Source organism: Dermacentor albipictus, chromosome 5, assembly GCF_038994185.2.
Source record: "Dermacentor albipictus isolate Rhodes 1998 colony chromosome 5, USDA_Dalb.pri_finalv2, whole genome shotgun sequence".
Taxonomy (NCBI): domain Eukaryota; kingdom Metazoa; phylum Arthropoda; class Arachnida; order Ixodida; family Ixodidae; genus Dermacentor; species Dermacentor albipictus.
In genome coordinates this window covers 140,332,137-140,355,716 of record NC_091825.1, presented here as the reverse complement: position 1 = coordinate 140,355,716, position 23,580 = coordinate 140,332,137, and the positions used below count along the sequence as shown (strand labels likewise).

Sequence of the window (23,580 nt, the reverse complement as noted above, 5' to 3'; positions counted from 1 at the left end):
GCTTAAAATCGCACACTTAATTCGCAATGCTAACCGGTACTAACACAGTTTCTTACATTTTATTGTTTGTTCTTTTTGCTCAAAAATGCATTCTGTTTGTTTTCACGTGTAAGAAAAGAGGTTCATTTTTTTTTTCTTTCAAGCACCTTTCTATTTTCCACACTGCGGCGCCCCGAGCGCTCAACCCAACGCTGTCTGCGTTCGACCCAATCCTCAAACTCTGCTGCTCACCTAGACCCAACAGCAACCGACGCAACGCGGCTTGGGGCCCCAGAGCCTTGCGCCCCCAATTCTAAAACTCTCTAATATCAGCATTAAGATTTCTGTGGACGATAGCTGTCAACAAGAGCTGCGCGTGGCGACTGCGATTGATCTGAAATCAGCTAGGTTCAGCGCCACAACACGAATTTCTTTGAACATGCATTTGCGCCTTGGACGCGTCGCTCGGTCTTAAAACCCGACTCTAGCAAAAACTGGGCGTGCAATACACAGCGAGGAATTAGCACGCCCCGTTTCAAAAAGCTAACGGTTAAAGCAGAGAGCAATGCGAAGCCGGCAAAAGAAAGCACTCGGCATCTGGAACCACCGGCCCAACCATATGCTGCTCCTGCCGCGTCGTCTAGCCGCTGGCGCGTCGCCAGAGAGGATGACAGAAGGCGAAGGACGCGCTCTTCAACCCCGTTCGCTTCTTTGCTGCCTGAAGCGTGCATTCTCGCCCTCCTGAGGGCGTGTAAAATGAGACAGAGGCCGAACCAATTCGAGAAAGGCAGCGGCGAAGAGCGGCTCCGTCTCCCCTTCCTTTGCAGTCTTGTGGGCTGCGCTTTGGTCGGCCCGCTATCGCTTTTAAAGCCGCGGGAGCGTTCGCGAGACTTTTGAGTACGAGCGTCGCCGTGAGAGAGAGATCTCAGCCGCGCGCTTTGCCAGGCGGTAGACCAACCCTTCACGCGTCCCTCTTGACGTGGTTGAATGTCCCGGTAATGAACGAGTTCTAGGCTTGACAGTGTTCTGAAGCCAGGAGGACAAAATAAAGAAAGCAAGATAAAAGGCAAACATATCTAACGATATATATATATATATATATATATATATATATATATATATATATATATATATATATATATATATATATATATATATATATATATATATATAATTTTTTTCGTGCATGTCAAAGACGACTAAAGCATATCAGCAGGGTTCGTGCGGAACATTCGGCTCAAAGTTCAAGGAGAATTCAAACATTTCAGGGATGTCTAAGTACAAATTTCAAAAAAGGGGAACAAAACTTATTCGTACAAACACGGTGAAAATGAGTCAAATCTCCTTCTAAGCTATAATTTTTTTCAGCTGAGCAGCTGCTGAGTTGGAGCTGGCTTCAAACTCTTCAGGTGCTTTTTGAAAGTCGACTTTCCGTTGTAATGATGTCAATGACTTTCTGCATATAGCGTCCGCCTTCACCCAAGTTTACACGTTGTATTAAAGCCAAATCGCTGAAACATGCTTTCCAACAGGCATTTCTAGAGTCTATAGGGCTCGAAAACAGAGCCATGATGGCTGCGGCGTGAACCAACTAGCCAAACAACAACACATTGACACCGCTTGGTCACTTGATCTGGCTTTATGCAGCTCCACGATGACAATAATGACTTAATCAATCACGTCGTTGGTGGCTGTCGTCAACATGCCATACTGCAACACTGAAAAAAAAGAAATGTTTCTTGATAGACAGTGTCCATGGCATAGCCCCCACGCGGAGTTCGTTGCTCTGAATGCTGAAAAGTCGGCCTAAACACGAAGTTTTCAAGGAATTAAAGGATAACATTTGTCTTCAAAGAGATTTAAGGCCCTTGGATCATCTCATTTTCCAAACTTAATGAATTTGTAATTTTTCGCGCGTGCGTGCGCGTGCTTTTCTGTAAAGGACGGGCGGAAATGGGGGGGGGGGGGGTTCAGTTGCCGCAGTTCACTCAAAACATTCAACTTAAAAGTTCCGCGCGGAATGACTCCTGCAGTATTCAGACGTCGCTACCCCTCTGTGTTCCACAGGCTGGAGATATTCGAGACCATGACGGACAGCGGCCTGCGCTCGGAGCTCTTCATTTCCAGCACGGAGCGCAGCGACGGCGCAGTCTACACCTGCCGCGCCGAGAACGAGTTCGGCCACGACGAGCGCACCAGCAAGTTGTTGGTCGTCGGTACGAACACTCTCGTTATTCTTTCTTTCGCTCTGCCCTTCTTAAACCACAATTCGATTGGGCTCGTCACAAAGAACACGTTTAGCTAAGAAGCGCGTTTTGACAAGGTCATTACTTTGCTTCAAGAGAACCGGAAACATATTGCTAGCAACGCACAGCTTACCTCCGTATTGTAAAACACGCACCACGCATTCATAAAGCAGGTATCCCGACGCAAAGAAAAGCATTATATTTTCAGCCGGCTCCCAGCATGCGAAACACATAGCAGCTTAAGTTTACACAGGCCCTTCTACACTTTCAATTAAAAGCCACTATCGAAAATATTGTGCATTCAGAAACTCGTTTTCTCGTTGTTGAGCGCAGGGGAAGTGCCTTCATGCTCATGCGCGTGTTGCGCCAGTTTTCTGACAATTTCTTTCGGTAACACTTTCACTTCGAATGCAGAGTTACCTCTGTAAATGCTCCACTTACAGCCCAGGACGCAGTGAGCAAAGCGCTCAACCTGAAAAGGCCACGATCAGTAAATTACCTTTCTGCAATATGAAAAACGTCCCTCTTACAAGAATAAGACGCTTGTTAAGCCAGAAACAGCGCAATAGCAAAATACGGGTGGCGACGCCTCCTTGAACTTTCCCGCACCACCTCGCTGTGACGCCATGGATTTTGACAGCGTCTTCTAGGGTCTAGCTAATTCTTTAGCGATAAAAATAGACTAATTGTGTTCTAAAGGAGCCAAAGATCAAACATGGAGAGATTCACGAACATTTGTTGAGCCATCACGGCCTAAATATTTTTTTAAAATCATGCTTTGTATCCAAGCGGCCATCAATCGACCAGGGGGGTTATATCGCGCAACCCATATGCTTCGGCACAGTTGCACCATGCAGTGAAGTGTTAGTTTTAAACTCGGCAACAGTGAAACCTCGAGTGAGCACACGCGACTTGCAAGAATGTAGATACTGGGCGAACCACGGTCCTCGTCGTCCGTGAACAATTTCTGCTTCTTCCGCAGAGGTTCCCGGTCAGCCACAAGATGTCAAGGTCTCCGAAACGTGGAGCCGCTCGGCGAGCGTGAGCTGGTCTCCGCCGTACAGCGGCAACAGCCCGGTCGCCAAATACGTCATACAGTACTGGAAGGACTCCGGTGAGCTACGAGGGACGATGTACCTTCCTTCTGCGCATTGATGTTCCAAAACAAAATTTAATTCTGGGGTTTTACGTGCCATGAGTGCAATATGGTTATGAGGCAAGCCGTAGCGCATTAATTTTGACCACATGGGGTTCCCTAACGTGCGCCTAAACCAAAGTACACGAGCGTTTGCGCGTTTCCATAGAAACGCGACCGGAATCAAACCCGCGACCTCGAGCTCAGTGCAACGTCATAGCCACTCAGCTACCGAGTCTATGTTCCCCGTCATCGTCATCCTTTAGTACGCCTTTAATGCTTTCCCGCAGTGCAGACTTGCAGGCTGGATCGTGCTAGCACAGGCAAACTTATCTGCCTTGCTGTTAGTAAAATACTTTTATGCGAAGCATATTACGAGAGCTCAACCCAGCTCCTCAGGCGCGGCGGTGTCGCCTTCAATACCACGTGACACCGTGACGTCACGACAAACGGGGCTCCAACTCGCGCCGTCGCTCGCGGCAGCTGCGCTTGCCTCTGCTAGACACTCACGAGGTGAGATGCCTCCTGGAGACAGAGCTGCTCGTTGCAATGAGAAGCAAAGGTTGCGGCGTGCTACAGAGACTGTTTCTAGGCGGCTTTGCTACGGCGCAGCGACTACGCGCCCCGCATCGGACGCGGTGAGCGTCGAGCAACGCAGCGTTCGGCGCGACAACGAAATGTGCGCCTGAGCAAGCGCCGCACGCCTGAGCCGACGCCGACGACACCGGCTTTTCTGCGACACGAGCTCCTTAACGCTGTCGCGTTAAAATAAAGGCGAGTATGCTTCGCATCCTGGGCTTAACCTTAGCTAAGCCACAGCCAGTTTTTTTTCTCTCCTGTCTCGGCAGACTCTCAACGTTCTTTTGTAATTAGGTACGAAGTGTCTTTCGCATGGCATGCTAACAAATACACAAAGGAAAAAGAAGGGAGAAGGGGGTCACGTGATTGTACTATATAAAGACTAAACAAACAGGCGTGCTGGAAGGATGTCGAGTTCGTCCTAGCTTAAGTGTTTTGCCCCGTTAGTAATTCTGAAGAATGTAAACACAAGCGGTTGATCTAGGACGTCTATAGTTGGTTTCCTACACGAACTTTTTTTTTTCTTCCAGAGTGCCAGCGAAGATCATGCCCTTATATGCGCCCTCGTTTTTATTGCACAGAGGCTGCCTACAGTTATACTGTTCTGCTTATGTCTACATCACACAACCGTGTATGTCGTGCTCTTCGCGAGCACTAATGAAACCGCGCTAAATGAAAAACGAAAATATTTACACTGGAACAAGCGCCACGAAGAAAGTACTTAAAGGAATAAATACATCAAACAGACTGGCGCTCCTGAACAGACGAACTAGCGATCAATAAGACAAGACCCAATGCGATAAGGCCCAGTCTATACAGAAAGCATCATCACGACAGCCCGGAAGAGAGAGAGAGAGAGAGCGCAGTGGCAAGAAGGGAGGCAAATCGTAACTCATGTACCCACAATAGCAGTAACCAAAATTAAACAAATGTGTTTTGACAACCTTGTCGTTTACCATGTGCTTGGCATTGATGGAGCATAACTGCGCTTCGTGTCGCGTGGGTATTGGCCTCGAGCTCCACCACTGGAAAAGCTGGCGCCACCGTCGGCGTGACGTGCTAGGAGGGATCACGTGGACATAGCGGCCGCGTCGGCTGCTTCGGGCGCGCCGAAGCGAGCTGAAAACGAGTTTAAATTCCCTCGTGCGCTGCGGTCCTCATTTAGTGGCGAAATTTTCCCGCTTCGAGTGTCTCCTTTACAACGCTTGAAAGCACTAAAATAGGTAGTGGCTGCCTTTGAAGGCGCGCAACATGGTAGGCTACTGCTCGGTGCCGCAATGCCGGACGTATGTAACGGAGGCCGGTGTCAGCCTTATTCACACGTAGCCGCAGGACAAGAAGCTGCGTGAAGCTTGGCTCGCGAAACATAAAACCGGCAAACAGTCATCGGCTACAACTCGGGCATGCAGCAAGCACAGACGCGAGGAAGATTTCTGCTATGGCGCCCGGTCTGCGATGTTCTGAAAGCGCGCACATAGACGGTCGCCCGAGTCCGCTGCCCGACTAATGTCATGACGGTTTGGTCTATGAACTTGTCGATGCTATAGATACTGGCAAGTTCAGTGGAGTGGAAAGGCAGCGGTAAGAAGCACATTTAAAAAAGCATGGCATATATCATGTTTGTGTTATGAATTAATGCACTGGATTACAAAAAAGGAGCAGCGGGAAATGGCACGCTGAGAACACCGATAAACATACAGTGCGACGCAACTCGAGAAATAGTATTGAAAGGTCAAAGAATTTAGAAGAAAAAAAAGATTGAATCGTCGTGATGTCACATCACAGTCCCCGTAGGTGTCGAAGTCTCTACAATGAAATTATTTTTGAACAGCTCTGATAGCGCCCACGCAACAATGATAGCTTGTATACTGTCAAATGCTCATATTCTGCGGCCTAAAGCTCATGGCACGGTGCGAAAACGCGCGCGCGGAGAAAGCGACACAGTGCGCGGACAAGCATGCAGACGCGCAGTCGGTCGCTGCGAATCTGCGCGATCGCTGCATTGAGGTTTCGTTCTATCACACTCCATTTAGTTATACAAACACTATAAGAACATATTTCACATAGTTTGCTCCCAGCGTTTACCTACCTTTCACGCAAGAAGCGGGTTGGGGAGACTCCATCGCGGCGACCGCGCGCAGTGGCGTTCACTGTACGTTTTCGGTAAAGAGATAGCGTCTGTAAACGATTGTGTGCTTTCAGTTTACCCAAGATTATTATTTAGACAGTAAGAAACTTCTCTCCTTTCGAAAGTACTTACAGAAATGTCTGGGAGAGCTCGCGCATGGTGTTTTCAGTGAGCGCTGACAGCAAAACCTATGAGGAGCGCGCCACCTGATCCCTCATACTACGCCAGCGAGGCGCTTCCGATAGATGGCGACTCCGTAACTCCTCGCCGCCAATACTGGTGACTTGTCCCTTTGACTAAACGAAGACTAACCCTCAGATCACAGGTACATATATTTTCAAGCCGTAGAGGGTTTGGCCCCACAAGGGAACATTGTTGACAATTAATGAGCAGATTCCACGGGCGCAAGCTGCGCGACATCGTAGGTACTCCCGCGAAGGAATAGATGTTCGATACCGAGTTCTTATGCACCGCCCAATCAAAGTACGTCACGCAGTGTTACTTCTAGCAGTAATGACGGATATCTCAATCCGCTGTACTCATGCATCTTCCGTCGGGTTCTAGGCCCAATGTAATCAAGTCTTCGTCTTCTCGCCCTCCCTTTGTGCACGAAGCTTTCTATTCAGTAGCCAAACGTCTGTTTTCCAAGTTTCCTGTCGCCAGCGTATGATTCTTCGTCCGGCACTCGACTTTGCAGACGTGTCTCGCTCACTGTCCCTGAAAACCGCAGGTACAGCGCACAGGCTCCAAGAAGTGGCAGTGCCTGGATCGCAGACGTCAGCCCTGGTCGGCGACCTGCACCCCGGTTCCACCTATCACCTCAGCATCCTTGCCGAAAACTCGGTCGGCGTCGGTCTCGCCTCTACGCCTGTCAAGCTGCACACGGGCGAGGAAGGTAACGCAGTATAGTACTCACGTGATCCCCGCTTGGTAAACAGGGGCTAGAATGCACGTAGGTTTTCGTTCTCAATTCAGCATCGAATGAGGTAGACAGCAACAGCCCCTGTATACAGTGAAAAAAGAACGCTCAAGGCTCGTCATGTAGATGCATCCACTATTCCTCGTTTTCGAGCCTTCACCTTTTTGAAGTTTCTCATAGGTGGAGTAATCGCTTTACTTGATGATTGCCGAGCGCAAACACTGCCACAATCGGCAAGATTTTTAAGAGCCCATTGACCAGAAAACGGCAGATATCGTGTTTGAGATATGTACTATAGACATTCTCGTTTCACTTTTCCAACTCGTGCTTGTAGGCATTTCTTCGTAACGATCACTCTCCGTGATAACAGAAAAGCTTGCTGGAAGCTTTTGTTTTATTTGCTGAAACGGAAAGAATCATAGAGTACTCGCAGACCGCCGTTACGATTGCGCCCCCTTTCACAGTGCACTGTGCTTCGCATTACGGTTATGTGAAAAGAGGAACGCCCCCCAAAAGTACGGTTTGACAAACGAGTACGTGTCCATCGCGTGTGTAGCTATCATGGCGCTGTGTGACCCTTCTATTTCTTGCTCTTCTTTGCTAAACGACATTTTCTTCATGCACGTTTCAGAGCCAAGCGCAGCACCAACTGACTTCCACGTCGAGGCCAGGGGGCCGAGCACCGTGCGTGTTTCATGGAAGGCAAGTCCGTCACACTCCCTGCGACTGTTTTAAGTTCAAGTGACGTTGTCACATTGCGCAGAACAAGTAAGCTCGCCGATATAGTCAAGGATGCACGTTTATGCACCAACTGCACAAGAACAGTGATCCGCGTAAAATCGGGCACATAAAATAGTGATTGGCCGATCGTTATTTTTATTTATCACGTCACGGTATGACAGGAGCTGGATGGAGAAAAAAAAAACGCCATGATTGATCGTAGAGTACATCGCCATCATTTGAGTATGGACAAAAGTAGAACTACAGACAAGTTCAATGCAGCGAAACGAAAACAAGTTGTCTTAACGACAACCGACCATTTAAACTAGGCATCATCGAAGGTTCGAACAATGTACAATGTCTACATCTTGATGTACAATATAACAATGAGTGATGGGGTTTGAGTCTTACAGAGGCACAGAGCGGCTAGCCACCTCCCGGGTAAAGACAAGCGTTTTCTTTTCTCTAATAAGTTCGTTCTTTCTTTTCTTTGACGAAAAAGTCTGAAATTCGCTGAGAAAAGAAATCAGGTACTGATGAGAAATCGATGAAATAGCGTGGGCACTTAACAGATCCTTCCTTTTTTCGCCAATATCGGCCAGAACTGAGAGTAATGAAAAAAAATAAGAAATGAGAAGCATTAGTGACGTCCGCCGAGACCACCGCGTCGAAGATTTAGCTGCACAAATCGAATTATTCATATAGCCAAATAATCGATATGCGTCGTACCGTGCACTTGCCCCGAAAAAGCGGGCGCAGGTTTTCCTAGTGCATTTGTATTCGGCGTGCTAACACCGCTTCAAGCAAAGCTAATGTTTACATTTCCCCGGTGGCAGATTTAAGAGCGCGAAAGACGGTACACATTACCAAGGACACACAAACACCGATGACGATGCCTAGTACCTACCTCTGTCGAAGTTATGACTTCATCACAAAAGCACGTCACGACGAATGCAGTGTTTCAAAGGGAAACTGCAGATTTGTTTTCTGTTTATAAACACTGTAAAATCAACAAGGATGTGCGACCAGGGCAGAGAATGCGAGTGCTTCACGAAACAGGAACACGAGACTAACGCAAGCTCGCCAACTCGGGCTCTCCTATCTTCGATGCAGCCTCCTCCGCCGGACGAATGGAACGGCGATCTGCTTGGCTACTACATCGGCTACAAGCCGACGTCGTCGGGCCAGCCATACTCGTACCGCACCAGCGAGTTCCGGCCGAACGCCAGCCATGAGTTCTTCCTCACCGGCCTCCAACGTGGGACGGAGTACGCGGTCATCGTGAAGGCCTACAACGCCGCCGGCTCTGGGGTCGCCTCGCACGAGCTGCACGTCAAGACACTTGACGGGGGTAAGGCTGCATTTCGCTGAGGTTATGCATGCATTTCCAGCACGTGTGATAAACACTCTACGACGCATACACTAAAGTTGACGCACTCCATAGGCTTCCAAGCTTTTATGGAACCGATGGCCATAAATATATATATATATATATATATATATATATATATATATATATATATATATATATATATATATATATAGAGAGAGAGAGAGAGAGAGAGAGAGAGAGAATCTCCGCGGCCATGATAGGCTCCACAGTAGTGAATTAAACTGATGCCATTTCATTTTCCATATTACTACGCGTAGTTATGATAATTCAAGATGCGATTGTTGTTTGATTAACTCACAGTTACCGTCATTAAATGGGACACTGAAGGAACATATTAAGTCAAGCTAGATTGACAGATTAGGCTACTGTAACAACGAACTAGCCCTTCGAAACGAAAACACAGCTATTGTAAGCGAGGAAATAACGAAAATGTAAAATCGAAGCGGCGCCACCTATTGTGGATTATGGTACCTCTCATGTGATGTCAGCACTCGCTGATTCACAGAGAGCGGCATAGAGGGAGATCACGTGGGAGATTACGCCAAGTGGAAGTGGTCCGTTACGCTGCAGGGTTCAAATTGGGAAGTTGGAGAGGCCACCTTTGGCGGCTATTTTCTGCGCAGAAAACTATAATAGACTTCTAGACGGATAGTCTATGGATCTGAGCTCGACTTCACATTTTCCTTTAGTGTGCCCTTAAAGACTGTAGCTTTATCACACTCATTGTCATACGACAGCGGTATGAAAACCAGTCACGCTTACATTACCGCATACTGAATACCAACTTCTCTAAGAGCGATCGGACATGGGTGTAGAAATACTCTTTTTAAGACTTTGTCTCTTCGACGACTAGGTCAACAGAGAAGAGGCAAGCGTCCGATTAGACACATTCACTATGTAACTGCCATTCGGCTGCAGATGGTTTCGCGGCGGGTGATCAGTCACGAAGACTTTTATATTAAGTACGCTTTCGCTCCTCCCCTTACTCGTAGCGCTTCTCATGTCATTCCTCCTCCCCTCATTCAGATGTGCCGCCGCCTCCGAAGGTGTTCGTCTCCGGCACGACGCATTCGTCCATCACTGTCACCTGGCACCAGCAGTTCGCCAGCGGAGTGAGAGGTAAATGAACGCCACTCCGCAGTCGCTGTCGACCACGCGTCTACGAGCGTGTGGAAAGTATACACACACGGAGATGCTTTGCCAGGCCGTCTCTTCTTGCAAACCTGTTGCGGAGCGCGAAGAGAGCCACGGAAGCAACTTGTATCGAGCCCGATAGCGAGGTTATTAAGCCATACTAGCTCATTTGATCAATCACCCACGAAAATGTCGACAAGAGAGTTTCCGGGCGCCGGCTGGTCTACCTGAAGTCGCGGGCTTATATCGGCGCAACGCGCAACACCCCGGAACATGCGCATTATGCCCCATCGTGCATGACTCTAGTTTAAACAGACGGCGTAAATCCTGGCAGCGTGCTACTGAGTTGTAACCAGTTGCTGAATGCTCATTAGGCGACACCTTCCACACCAAAAACATGTATCCCGCCAACGGTAATTGCTTCGGTGATCGTGAAGGCTACAACCATTGCGTCTTCCAATTAATATAATGAGTAAGCGTTTCCTCGTGGCCCTACGCTATGACACATCGATGGAGAAGCGCGATTCAGAACAACTGTGTTCACCTTTTCGCTCATTTCTATTCTCATCGCTTTCAACGCACTAAATCTTGCATTGACGTATACACCGTACATCTAAACACTTTTGCAAGAAGCTGTATATGTGGGTTGTCATAACATTCCGCCCGAACAGACATTCCCGCCAAACAGTAAACGGCGTTCCTCGCTAAACAGCACATTTGGGTATTTGCTACATATAATACATATCAACGCGAGAACTCCCTCATAGTTACGCGCCAACACAGAGCATGCAAGATCCTACGTCCGCGCATTCGAAACGCGTGCCCCTGCGCAGGTTATGTGCTGTACCATCGGCCAGAAGAGAGCACCCAAGACTGGAAAGAGGTGAACCTTGACTCACGATCGTCCTCGTACACCGTGTCTGGCCTCGAGTCCGGCGTCCTCTACCAGATGTACGTCAGCTCCACCAACGAGTACGGCACGGGCGATCCCAGCGAGATCATCACCGTCAGGACGCACAAGGCCGGTGAGTGTCTATGCATATAGCTGTACGCCACCGTCTCAAACGCAAGCCGAATACACAACACACAATTACAAACACTTACTTTGGTTGGAGTATGCGGTTTGTACAAAGCAACTAAATGCGGTTTTACAAAGAAAACCACCGAAACTAGAGCATTTGTGAAGAACTGCCAGCGGAATAACTATCGCCATGCTTGCTGCAAGGAAGGGAATGGCGCCTAAGGAGCGTTATGGATAAGTATAACGAGAGTTGTACTTCAATTAAACGGCTCGCGTGTCTCAGTGCTCGACCTGCAGCTCATACGAACAGTTAGTTGCCTGGCAACACATCCCGAGGCTAAGCATAGACAGCACGCCGCGACTTCGACATCAGACAACCATCGGCGTACAAAGTACATCGGCGAATGTCATTCAACTGCCGCGCACGGAGTGACGCGCAGATTGCAATATCAGTCCTTCCTGTATACAGCGCCTAGGAGAAACCAACGTAGGTACTGGTACATGTTTTTCAGCGTTTCGACACCAGGAAAGAGCAAGCAGCATTGCAGACAGTAATGTTTCTTTTCCCGTGAGGTTAAGGGACGAGGTCCCTGTGTTGTAGCTTGGCGGGGGTGAATGAGCATCCGTATTTACAGGCAAACTATTTCCACCCACAGAGCGTGCGAAGAGCTTTAGCAGGCTGTCACTCTTCTACACCTTGCTTGGTGTTAGAGCCCAGGACGCTGCTAGAACGTACGTAATACGGAGCCTCACAGTTCTGCCACTGCTTGGACAGTTACAGTCCAGACTGCCCGTGAGTGCCTCGTACTGCTGTTTAAAGGCAATGAAAAAAAAAACGAGAAGAAACAAAAATAATGCGGATCCCACGCACTCTGGGAGTCGATGTAAGCGAAGCTTTCTATGCTGTTTGCTTTGATTGACGATAATTAGCGGTGATGCTGACGGCAAATGCGTAATTTATTCAGCGTTTAGTCCAATACTAGAGTAGGATGTTGGCTGTTAAACGTTGCCTTGCTTGCACCACTGCTGTTTGCTTAGTACACAGAAGACACAGGGATACGTGTTTCCTTCAGGCGCTGTTGTGTGCTATTTTTCATAATCGCTAAGAGGTCTGAGAATTATTATTGCCTCACGGGCAAATCACATCGTGGCAGAAGTGTTAAATTGAATTCTGGGGCTGTACGTGTCGAAACCACGATCGGATTACGAGGCACGCGATAGTGGCCGGACTCCGGGTTAATTTTGACATCCTGGTGTTTCTTAACTTGCACCTAAATCTCGTGTTTCTGTATTTCGCTCCAATCGAAATTTGGCTGCCACGGTCGAGATCAAACCCGCGATTTCGAGCAATGCCGTAGCCGCCAAGCTACCGCGGCGGGCTCAGAAGTGTCGATTTGACGTGCGACCGATTCCGTAGTGCCTCCTAGCCCCTAGTGTTTCAATGCGGCTTTACGCCTATGCCACACGGTATTTATACTTCAGAAACGCTGCACGTACTGTACGTGCTAGCCAGATCGTAAACGTCACGCAACGCAAGTTATCGAAAACTAGAATCTTGCAGGCTAACTTCGATTCTCTAGTTCTTACGAAAAGAAAAGCACCACACAAACTCTCTCCAACTTTCCTCGGGTACTTCTCAGCACCTTCTAACAAGCCGGTTTTCGTTCGCAGCCGTCTAAGAACGTTTGCTCCCAGCGAAATGACTGTTCATAAATCAAGCTCAATGTCGCTAACCAGCTTTTACCGTCACACGAGAGACACGAGCACTAGCTTATCAATATTTTACGCGGACCAGTGTCAAAGTCAGGCGTCTTCAGACGGCGTTGCGCTTCGAGTCTCGTCAAAGCGACGTGCGCGGCGACACACGCATGGGTGACGCGGGAGAATTCAAACAGAGAAAGGTGAGGCGCGTCAAGCCACGGCCGTGAAAAGAAACCATAGTGAAAAATGTCCCCAACAAGTCGAGAATTTCGCCCGCCTAAGGTCGAGGTCAAAAGGTCCCGCCGTTCACGGTTTACCGCGCACGGAAGCCACCGCCCTCACCTCCGTCTCCTGCTTTCCTCTCTAAGCCATGCATTGCGCCAGTTAGCAGGAAACGGGCAACACTCCGAAGAAAGTCGGCAAACAGGTGGCGCTAGCTTCTCTTCTAAACTTGTTCTAAAGCAGCACTACTGCGACGATGTCAGGCTTCGAATGATGCCAGGAATGTCGTGCAGTTGCCTCTAAGCGGGTATGTTTTTTTCAGTCAGTGGGGCAACCGCGGGAATCGCGGCTTAGGTAGGGTGCTGCAGGAAAGCCAAACCGGAAGCTCGGACGGAAAGCCGCTCATCTACATGCGGAAGATAAAAACTTGAAAGGAGTGAAAGAGCCTGTTCAGCGCTGTAGTGAACTCCGCAGCGCGACGAAAATGCCTGAAGAAGGACGGGATGTTTGGTAGTGCGCCTTGAATAAGAATGTGCCACGGCTTCTGTTTTGCTTTTTCCGACGCTGGTGCGAGTAGCTTGAGGTAGATGCAGTGACTGGCCTCACTTGTGCTTCCCATGCTAAGTGGCGGGATTTATGTAGTATAAACGTAGCATAATGTAGCATAAACGTAGGAAAGATCAAAGCAAGACATTGTTAAATGGTCATACGTTCTGCAAGCACTTGTCCTAGAGCGTCGCAAGCTTTATTTATTTTTGCCATTTTGCAAATTCTATAACGCGTACTACACTTACGAAAAGACGATGATAATATTCCTAACCACTCTCGCCTGGTACAACCCCCACATCAAAGTTGTAGACGAAATTACATAAGCGACTACAACGCTTGCATTTTTGGTTCGGAACATCAGCTTGTTCTAGAATCAGGTGCCGGTTCTGGACTCCGCCATCAGTCATCATGCAGGATGACTGATGGTGATTTTCATAACTTAGAGAAGTTTCATGACCTTTACAGCAACTGCTCGTTCGCGAATTATTTGTTTACTTTTTTTTTCATTACTACTCGGAAGGCAAAGTATAGACAACAAGCGAGATCGACAAACAGAATTGGAGCTCACGTGCAACTGGCCGTCCCGAATTCAGTAGACGGAGTACATAAGTAACTTTGGCCTCCATGATCTAGCCCCTGTGACTGAACATGCAAGCCGAACTACAACAGTGACACTATAGTGATACTGTTGACCCAAGTTCATACCGCGCATTGATTCACTGCTAGCAGGCGAAGTTACCCGGCAGGAGCCGTTAAAAGACAAAACTTTTTCGAAGACGCCGTTGAGCTCGAGCTCAGGAAAAAACAAAAAACAAGATCTATTACTCAAAATCTGGCCAGCCAGATTTAACGCACGCGTGCTGTAATTGGCACCTTACTTCCAATGCGAAGTCCGGTCTATAACAGTAGCGCCATGTCCTCTTGAAACTGACAGTGCAGGTTTTACCACAGTGAGGTATTCGCAACTTTCACAGATGGTAGTGACGCCATGCGGCAGCCGTCGTAAGCCTCAACGAGGGGATGCCCGCGTTTCGTACCCGCGTCGCCCGTGTTCAGTTAGTGTGATGCGCTGGAGCCGTTGTTTTGTATTTGTTTGGGGTCGCTTTTTACAGCGGTATTTCAGAGCTCTGCAGTGATCTACGCAGCTGAGGCACAGGTTGCCTTTCGCAGAGGCACTGTTCTGACGGGTTACGTGTTTGATGTAATGGGCAAGACGTACAAGAGCAACAAAATGGGCAATGTGCCTCAGTGCACACGCCGTGCAGTCAAAGGCGAGGTAAGCCTTCACTCGTTTCCTTGCGACGAACGAATGAAAAAGGAGTGGGCAGTGAAATTATGCATTGGGAAGCCTGTCGCGAAAGCAATCTGTTAAGTGCATACTCTTCGAGAGCTGGCTTCTCGCACGCCTTGCCATATCTCGTGGCGTCGTTTCCTTGGAAGTTTTGCGTCAGCAGTTTTTCAATTTTGTTTTGCCAGCTGTTTGTTATTGATGGCACAAATCTAGAATGTGTGGCACTTTTTTCCTGTTATTTTGAGCATTCGCTCTCTTTGCCACTGTGTATTATTTTGCCCAGCAGTCTCGGCACAAATTCTAACTGCTTGTGCTGAGCTCACAGCAACGATGTCCTTATAAAATGTTGCTAGCTGAGCACTCAAATGGTTCATATCAGCTCTGTAAATTCTTAACCTGTCCCAGTCTCTGAATGCGACTTCGTAGAAGAGAAGTTCCTCAAACTTTTGTGCATGCTGGTTGGTGTGGATATGCTGCACAATCAGGTACGGCTCACAGCCTGTGTTGCCTGCTTGCTTGCCTGCTTTGCAAGAGCAGTGGCCCTGTGAAAAAAAAAATTGTTGCTCCAATGCAAGACAGGCACTCTTCATGTTATGTGAATAAACGTGATGTATTGCTCTTTCTCCCGTTTCACTGTGTATCTTTTTTCCTTTCGCGCTGCCTTCGTGCAGTATTTTCTTAGCGGCTTTTCGCATCTGGGCTAAAAAAAACAAAAAAACTTCGAGTAAGTACTGGAAGAACCACTTTTGAGGTGTGGGCACGCGAATCGAGTTCTACGGTTCATCGGAGAATAACCAAACCAATGTAATGCTCCTGCGGCGATGAAATCAGTTTTGTGGCATCATTAAACGTTTTCCATGTGCTGTACGACTGCATAGACGATGCTTTAGCAAATGAATGCGAGCGAATACCCTTTGTTTACTAGCGCATAAAGGCAGCATAGTTTGCCAGGCAGCGCGAGGCAAGGGTTCGGACACTGAAGCCGCGGCAGTACAAGGGGCCCCTCTTAGCGTGTAGCCGTGCTCACAGCCGCGCATCGTAGCAAAAATGCAGACGACGTGAAGCAGCAACTCGTGGTCCCTTTACGCATAAACCAGTCTGCCTGGAAACGCACATGTGTCGGTCGCACTTGCAGGCCGAAGAGCGCAGCCATGTGATCGCGTGTTCAAACTAAGAGTGGACGACCGAATATGTAGTACACGTACACCATGCTACACGCACCAGCAGCAAGCTATTCATTCTCACGGAGCGTTGGGGCCCGCTCACGCCTCTGCAGTAAATACAATGAGCTGTTTTAATTTCCTGAAGTGCGGCCACTGAAGCCTATTCGGCGAGGGACTCGCAAGAAAAAAAACAAAACAAAGCCAGTAAATAGCACATGTACCCATCTTTATGGTTTCGTCGCTCCTAAATTCGAACCACAGCTCAAGCGGTTTCTGCCGCACTTGTAATGTTAGCAAGCACAATCCTTGGACGGTGTACGACGAGGCTGTGCATTCTTTCAAGCCGCAGCAAACGATGTGTCCTGCGTTCAACACTTCTTCACCTTCAACCAGTCACCGAACACGCGTTTCTGAACCCCCGATGTGGGTAATAATACATCCCAGAGTCAGTAGTCCTTGAAATGAAGACATGACAATACCACGCTGCGGCCGGAAACACTACGCGATCCGATGCAGCGTGTACACTTGCCGGTGGCGTCTACACGATCCCCTTAACGACAGCCATATTGAATTTCGAGTAGCGCCACCTATAGGCGGTGAAAGTTGCGAATACAGAACGTACGCCATATAGCGACGACGTGAGTTAGTGTTGGTGAGCCCGTGTGCGTTTTGCTGTTCACGCCGGTGCTTAAAGTGCATCATCTAGCCTCAATGCATGTTTTCCAGTTTCCACGTGTATCATCAGCATAGACTGAAACGCTAAGTGATCAGGGGCGGCTTGACGAACATTTAATAATGAAAATAACAAATTTAAGAACGCGTTCTTAAATGTTCCATAAACAACGCCTAGTCCACATAAGAATGCGTTCTTAAATTCGCTGTGTTTACGTTATTAAATGTTCGTGCAAGCCGCCACAGATCCGAACGCCTGTTACGCGTAACAACGTGAACTGTGGCGTGCAAGTAATGAGCGTTTAAACCCTGTGTGACGTAATACAGCAAAGAAAGCAAATTATTAGCACTAACACAGACGTCACCATTTATCGCCAACCGCGGTGTGGTTTAGCGGCTAAGCAGTTGTGCTGCTTCAATTCCGCCAATGCTAAATATGCGAGTGAACCTGGATATAGAACAACGCGTTGGAGCAGATTCGCAATTGTTCGTGTTTGAATATATGCTTATAGTAAACTTTTTCTTCAAATGCAGCTCCCCGCGCATCAGCTTTGTATACGAACGCCGCGTATTTCATGACTTCGCACTCGAAGGCTCGCAGCGAGTCGGGGTTTCGGCCTGCTGCGCGACTTTGCAACTACGTAAAAACTGAACACGTATTTTGGCTGTCGCAAATTTGCACTCTCCCGCAACAACGCCGCCGCTCACATCTCTGCTCTGTGCACGCAGGTGGCGTGATGCAGTCCCCGATCTTCGGAGACGCCAGCACCCCGCTCTACCTGAACCTGTTCATCATGATCCCCGTGCTGGCGAGCTTGGTGACCATCGTGCTCGTGGTCATCGTGACGTGCGTGTGCCTCCAGCGAATCAAACGCCGACCTCCGCAACCGCCGCTCCAGCCTCCACCGGGCACCATGGAGAGGCGGAGCAAGCAATTCGCCGCCGGCTTCGACGGACAGCCGCAGAGTGAGAACGAACCTTTGCTCGTTCAAGCCGCGACACCAACCACTAAGCGGTGCTGTACTCCAGTAGTCCAGCGTTGCCTAACTCCAGTAGTCCTAGTAGTTCTGAGTTGCCTACTACTCCATGTAAATTACTACAGGCTACAAAAACTAACAAGGCCAAAATTTGCCTTGCTTATCTGTAACGATTCAGCACAGAGTGACACAGACACGCAAAAGAAACACTCGCGGCGTTAGCTTTCGCTGCCTGGCACAAAAGCAGATCCATGGACTCGGGTAACTCCGAGTGAAGCTGGTAGTGTTCAAAGGAAAACAAATACTTATCCGTCTAAAAGTGCTGGCCTCACCGCCTCGAACTACGTAATTTTGAAACAAGACTTTCAATCTGTAGACAAGGGCGATACATCTTGCTTTCATTTTTTTTAACAGCAAGTGCATTACAATGAATTTCCCAGTGTCTAGTTGTCTGGTTGTCGCGTCGTTCAGGCGAAAGCTCGCATATTTTTTAAGCACGGTCACAAAATAGTGTTACATTTTAAATTACATAAAATAAAACAAATATTCCTGACCCTGCCCGCAGCACCAAAGAATCGGAAGCTTCCGAATCTTAAATAAAATGAATTGCACAGCTGTCAATGTGAATACATCTGAGAACGAAAAAATAATATCATATAAAATAATAGGGGTATACTACCACCGCCTTCGATCAAGCACTGACAGAGAGACATTCAATACGACAGGGTCGAACAGACTACTCGTGCAAAAGCAGTGGAGCTGCGTAGTAGGTGAATCTGACATTACGTCTAGCTGCCCGATGAGCTCGTGCTGACTGGTGCTCGGTGCATTTCTGCGCAGTGACATCGACGAGCGCGCGGCACGCCGAGAAGGCACAGCAGGCGGCCGGCGAATACACGGGCCTCTCGCAGCGCTACGTGGAGGTGCAGCCACCGCCGCTGCCTGCTGACCACCCGTGCGCGCTGTACCCAGCGCCCTGCGCCACGCTGCCCATGACCGAAGAGCTCGAGGCCAAGATGGCCAGGCACAACGTCAACCAGGAGATGAAGACGTTCCTCGCACAGGTACGCCACGCCGATCTGTAGTAATGCGTGGCTACAGGCAGGGGGCTGTTCTCGTAGCAAGCACGGCTATAGTTTGCTACAGGTTTTTCGAGTGGCTCGCTGCGTCGAGTCTCACTTTGCGATCTTCATGGAGGCTGGAGCACCCAATTGCTCCGGTAGGCGCGATGTATCCGTAAAATGCGTTGCTGAAGCGCCAGTTACGCAGGTGAATAGACTGACATTCACTCCAGACACCAAGTAAGCTCGGAATCAGCAGAAGCCCCTTGGTCTGTCGCTACATACATAAGGCAGGAGAAATTTGCAGTGACGGACGGCGAGTACTCAAAGTGCAGTGTGCTGAGATTTAAAACAGGACCTTATGACCTGCGTGCGATATGCAAGCATTCTTCCAGCAAGCTAAACTGCTGCGTTAAGCAGCAAACGATGACGTCCTTGAATGCAGCCCATGGTGGCACTGCGTGGGAATAGAGGTTAACAAAGCCGCCACGGTTTGATGCAAGCAACTTATTTGACATTCCCCGACAGTGGCATCGCTGTACGTGAACAGTAAATAAATATGATATAAGCAGCTGCTGAAAACTCGAGTGAGCTGTTGTGAAACACAAGTATCGATGAAAAATTCAGCGTATTATTCGCTTTCTTGCATATCCGTATACCGCTAACGGGGACGTTCGCAACATTATTAGTAGTATGGGCACATAGACAGCCGCTAGATTACGCCCTGGCAACAGCACGCTTTTATCGACATGCTGCTAGCCGACTTTGACGCAAAACTCGCATTCATGATCGCATTCATGACGTGACACCATTCCTTCCCCTCGCAGAACCGGGAGCTACCAACGCTTCCCATGGGTGCCAAGTCCTGCATGTCCATCAAGAAGGACCACATGTACGAGAGCGCCCAGTGATGCCACGCCGCGTGAACTACGCACGGATCCCACCGTAGAGGTGGAGTAGGCATCGGGCGCCCTCGAACCATCGTCGCACTCGTTTCTCTCACGTTTCACCACATCCGCTAAAAACCACAGAGCACACATCCGGACCCCGCTGTTCCCAACCCTCGGCGTTCGCGAGCAAGTTACGCTCACTGTGAGCGTGCCTAGCGTACCACGATGCAGTGCTCTCTGTCCTGTTACGCGAGTGCAACGTGCATAGCGGATGTCGCGCATGCGCAAACCTGGAAAGCTCGTGAGCTGCTGGCTCCTCATCAAACTAGTCACGGCAATCCCAGCTGCTCACCCCATGAGCTCGCAAGCGGGCAAGTTGACACCTTGCGAGTTCATCACCGCGGGCAATGTGTTCTCTCAGTGAGTCAGTGAGGTACCCTACGGGGAGCGCGGTGGAGCAGCACAGAATCCTTTTTTTGCAACAATAACGCAATGAGATAACGTGTGTGAGAGCTGCAACTTTTGATCTGGCCTCCCGTTAAACCAATGATATGTCCCACGATGCTTGTAGCTCATGTACCGCTTGTGCGACGTTGCTAGCTGCAGTCGCCAGTGCTTTCCGTCGTTAATTTGAAATTTCCTGACAGACCAACTTCCTCAGTTCGTTGAAGTTTGCCTACTCTGTGATTCAGTGCGACCGTAACAGTGTTACAGATGCCGTGCGGTCGCCCCTGGTGTGAAGCGATCGCAACGATTGTGTTCAATTGTCAGCGGTGGCTTGCTCTACGGAAACGATAGTACGTTCTTGTGGAGAGCTACAGTGAGATTTGAGTTTATAGATCCACGAGCGAACAGTGTATGGTCGTTACAACAGTGGCCGCACTCTTACTCGTTCCCTTACGGGAATGCTTTCATTTCTGCGTGACGTAACGTCCAAAGAGACGCCTCGCTGGAACGACGGAAACCTGTCAACGCACTCGTAAACTGTGCACTAAGAAAATAACGCTGGTGGAAGGTGCGTGCCTGCATTCGTCACGATCTCTTACGTTAGCTTCGCAAATCAACGTGCAATGAAAACAATATCCCCGAAAGTGGTCGATGGGAAATACGGTCCCAGGTTGCTGAATACGCATACTGTTAGAGAGGTACGAGGCCGGATATGACACGTCGCTTGACGCCATCGCAGAGACAGCCGATCGTGACTCTACAAGCCCGTGACCATAATGCAGCCGAGATTACCATTTGAATCTGCGTGCATACGTACAGGCAGCGCTTGCGAAACGCTTGAGGAACCCACCAATTTTGTTTGAGAAACATTTCTTTTTTAACCTTCGCACGCCACGCTCCGTTTATGCTCAAGCCTGTTCAGAATGGTGCGTGAGGAAATACGTATGAGAAACGGTAGCTAGGCGCTCACCTGAAAAGGTGACTTGGCGTTGTACATATGTATTTATGATTTGCTGCTGCGAAATTACATTCGATGGTTTCCACACCCGTTTATGCTGAGCATTCACTTTTGAAGGTGCGTTAACTTGCCGCGCTTACGTCGCATCACAACATTGGTGTTGCCGCATCGTTGCTGCAGTCGCGGCTGCAAGCCAGCGCGACACTTAGTTACGACTTAACGGCTGCCCCGACATACTTTCGTTTTCCATAAACGTCAATTACCATGCCTATAAAATCTCTTCCTCCTTCACACGAACCTAAAGTGTCCCACGTCATACCCTATATAATATCTTTATCTTCATTCGAGCGCCGTTGGCGCAAAGCCCTATCTGATACGCGACACGACAACCGGCATCAAGAAATAGCGTCACGCGGCGCGGATGACACTTCGTCCATATGCCAAACGTGCCGGACGTGGTGCTGTAAGGGCGCCGCCTAACGCCTGTAGCGCCGCCTAACGCGAGCAGCGGCCAGCAGCAGCAAGACAGGAACTGAAGTGGCGCTAAGGTTAATCTATATAGGGTATTGCCAGTTGCCAAACAAGTGTAGGCAGGAGTGAGGTGGTGCGTGGTAGGACAATTCCTAGTAGAAAAAAAACAGACGTTACAGGGTTGACCCAGCGTCTTGCGTGTCGTGCCATACAAATTGTGCTGTGACATTGCGCTGTTGTCGTGGAAACTGGTTCAGTCTCACTCGTGGACTCTGTACTCGTAGATGGAATCCTCGCGTCAACGCATCGTTTGAATTATTTTCTTCGCGCATTCTCTGCGGAAAGCGCTCACAATCAGTTCCGCAGCCAACACAGCGCAGTGAAAGCGCACTAAGGTGTCGAGCATCAAAAGTAGTTCCACAAGAAACTTATTGCTCTTAATTTAGTTGCACAATGTTAGCTTTTGTTTGATGCTTAGCAGGTTGACGTAAACAGGGTAGCAAAGTTTACCTTGCACTTTGTGGTACTATGGGTCACAAACAATTTGCGAAGCAGCGCTTGAGGCAAGCTCATACAGCACCGCGAGAGCGCAGTCAAAGACCATCTTTGTTTTGGTACGGCTGAACCCACCTGTACGTTCGCTTTCGATCAGAGCACTGCACCAAAACAACATGAAGCGACACCGTCGGAGCTCTCGCACATAATTTTGAGTCTGAAGCAGGAAGATTGTCCGCTGATAAAGCCTTTCGTTGCAAGTCAATATTTCCTCTCTTTCTTTTTCTTTTTCCGAGCAACGTCTGTAGTACGCGACAGGGTTTCTGAAACCACAAACATACGCCGTGAGCATCTTCTATTTAGACAATATTTCGACGTAGCAAACGAGGTCACAGGAACATTGGTGTTATCTCCCACCAGTAGCAGCGCCGTTAAAAAAATGTGTCCTTTTGCTTTCGTGCAGTTGTTTGTTGTAAATACTAGGTTTCAGGTTTCGATTGTATGTCTTGTGGTGTTCGTCACTTAAGCGTAATGAATGCTGAGATGCCATGCAACCCCCCTTTTTTTTTCTTTTTTTTTTGGGGGGGGGGGGAGTGGGGGCAAGGAATGTAGAGATAATTTATATTTATTGCGGCTGCTGGTAACACTGTTGGACAGCTTCTGCATAAACTGAATACTTGCGAAACGACCTGGTCAACGAGAACGCACGGTCTCTTCCGTGCCATCACATTGATAAGCTCGCTCAACCCCAAGGTTTGTTTTTACAAACGAACTGAAAGCTTTCGAACATGTATAGTCTTCTCGCTAAAATGTTAGATTTTAGTTTAGCTCAAAGCTAAAGCTGGAAAACGTATAATTTCTTCTATCCTTATCTCCCCCAGCAGACTTTCATAGTTTCGCGAGTTATTCCGCAGAACTGTCCTGCAGTGTAGAGGAGTTGCTACAGGCTTCATGTACAGTGTATATTTCGTTTCACATTCTTTCTGTGTGCAGGCATACTTCTCAAGCTGCTTCATATGTCGTCTGTGGGTGTGATGTGAAAAAAAAAGAAAAAAAATAACACTACTGTTGTCACACTGTTTTGTCTTGTGGCTGAATCAATGCGTGCGTCTCGAATGAGCCGTTCTTTTGTAAAATTGCATTACATACCTTGTCACAATTTGTAAATAATGAAAATAAAGAAAAGATCACCGTTTCGGTTGTCCTTCAAACCATCAAACTCTGTTTCCGTGCACGTTATTTAAACGGAGTCGCCACATGATACGAAAATTCGCTAATAACACGACTATTTTTCCGCAAATCCCTAAGAAGGAGAAAATTTCATGAAAGGCAAAGTCAGCATCAACGAGGAAAGTATCGAGACTCAACAAAGGATACCGAAGCGGGCTTCTCGGAAAGAAATCTTTGCAGGGGAAGAAGAGCTTTTCAT

General features: G+C 48.5%; 1 protein-coding gene across 5 annotated transcripts in view; it reads left to right on the top strand.

Moving 5' to 3' along the window:
- LOC135908390 (cell adhesion molecule Dscam1-like) overlaps nucleotides 1-23,370 on the top strand; it is a 52,234-nt gene extending 28,864 nt beyond the window's left edge. For all 5 annotated transcript variants that reach the window (XM_070539010.1, XM_070539011.1, XM_070539012.1 and 2 more), the window contains 10 exons: nucleotides 2,047-2,195; nucleotides 3,208-3,339; nucleotides 6,798-6,962; nucleotides 7,618-7,688; nucleotides 8,820-9,057; nucleotides 10,126-10,218; nucleotides 11,067-11,258; nucleotides 17,582-17,818; nucleotides 18,670-18,893; nucleotides 19,718-23,370. In XM_070539010.1, the coding sequence (XP_070395111.1) occupies nucleotides 2,047-2,195; nucleotides 3,208-3,339; nucleotides 6,798-6,962; nucleotides 7,618-7,688; nucleotides 8,820-9,057; nucleotides 10,126-10,218; nucleotides 11,067-11,258; nucleotides 17,582-17,818; nucleotides 18,670-18,893; nucleotides 19,718-19,801 (1,585 nt within the window). In that variant the 3' untranslated portion in view covers nucleotides 19,802-23,370. The remainder of the gene's footprint in view (nucleotides 1-2,046; nucleotides 2,196-3,207; nucleotides 3,340-6,797; nucleotides 6,963-7,617; nucleotides 7,689-8,819; nucleotides 9,058-10,125; nucleotides 10,219-11,066; nucleotides 11,259-17,581; nucleotides 17,819-18,669; nucleotides 18,894-19,717) is intronic.
- The last annotated feature ends 210 nt before the right edge of the window (nucleotides 23,371-23,580 follow it).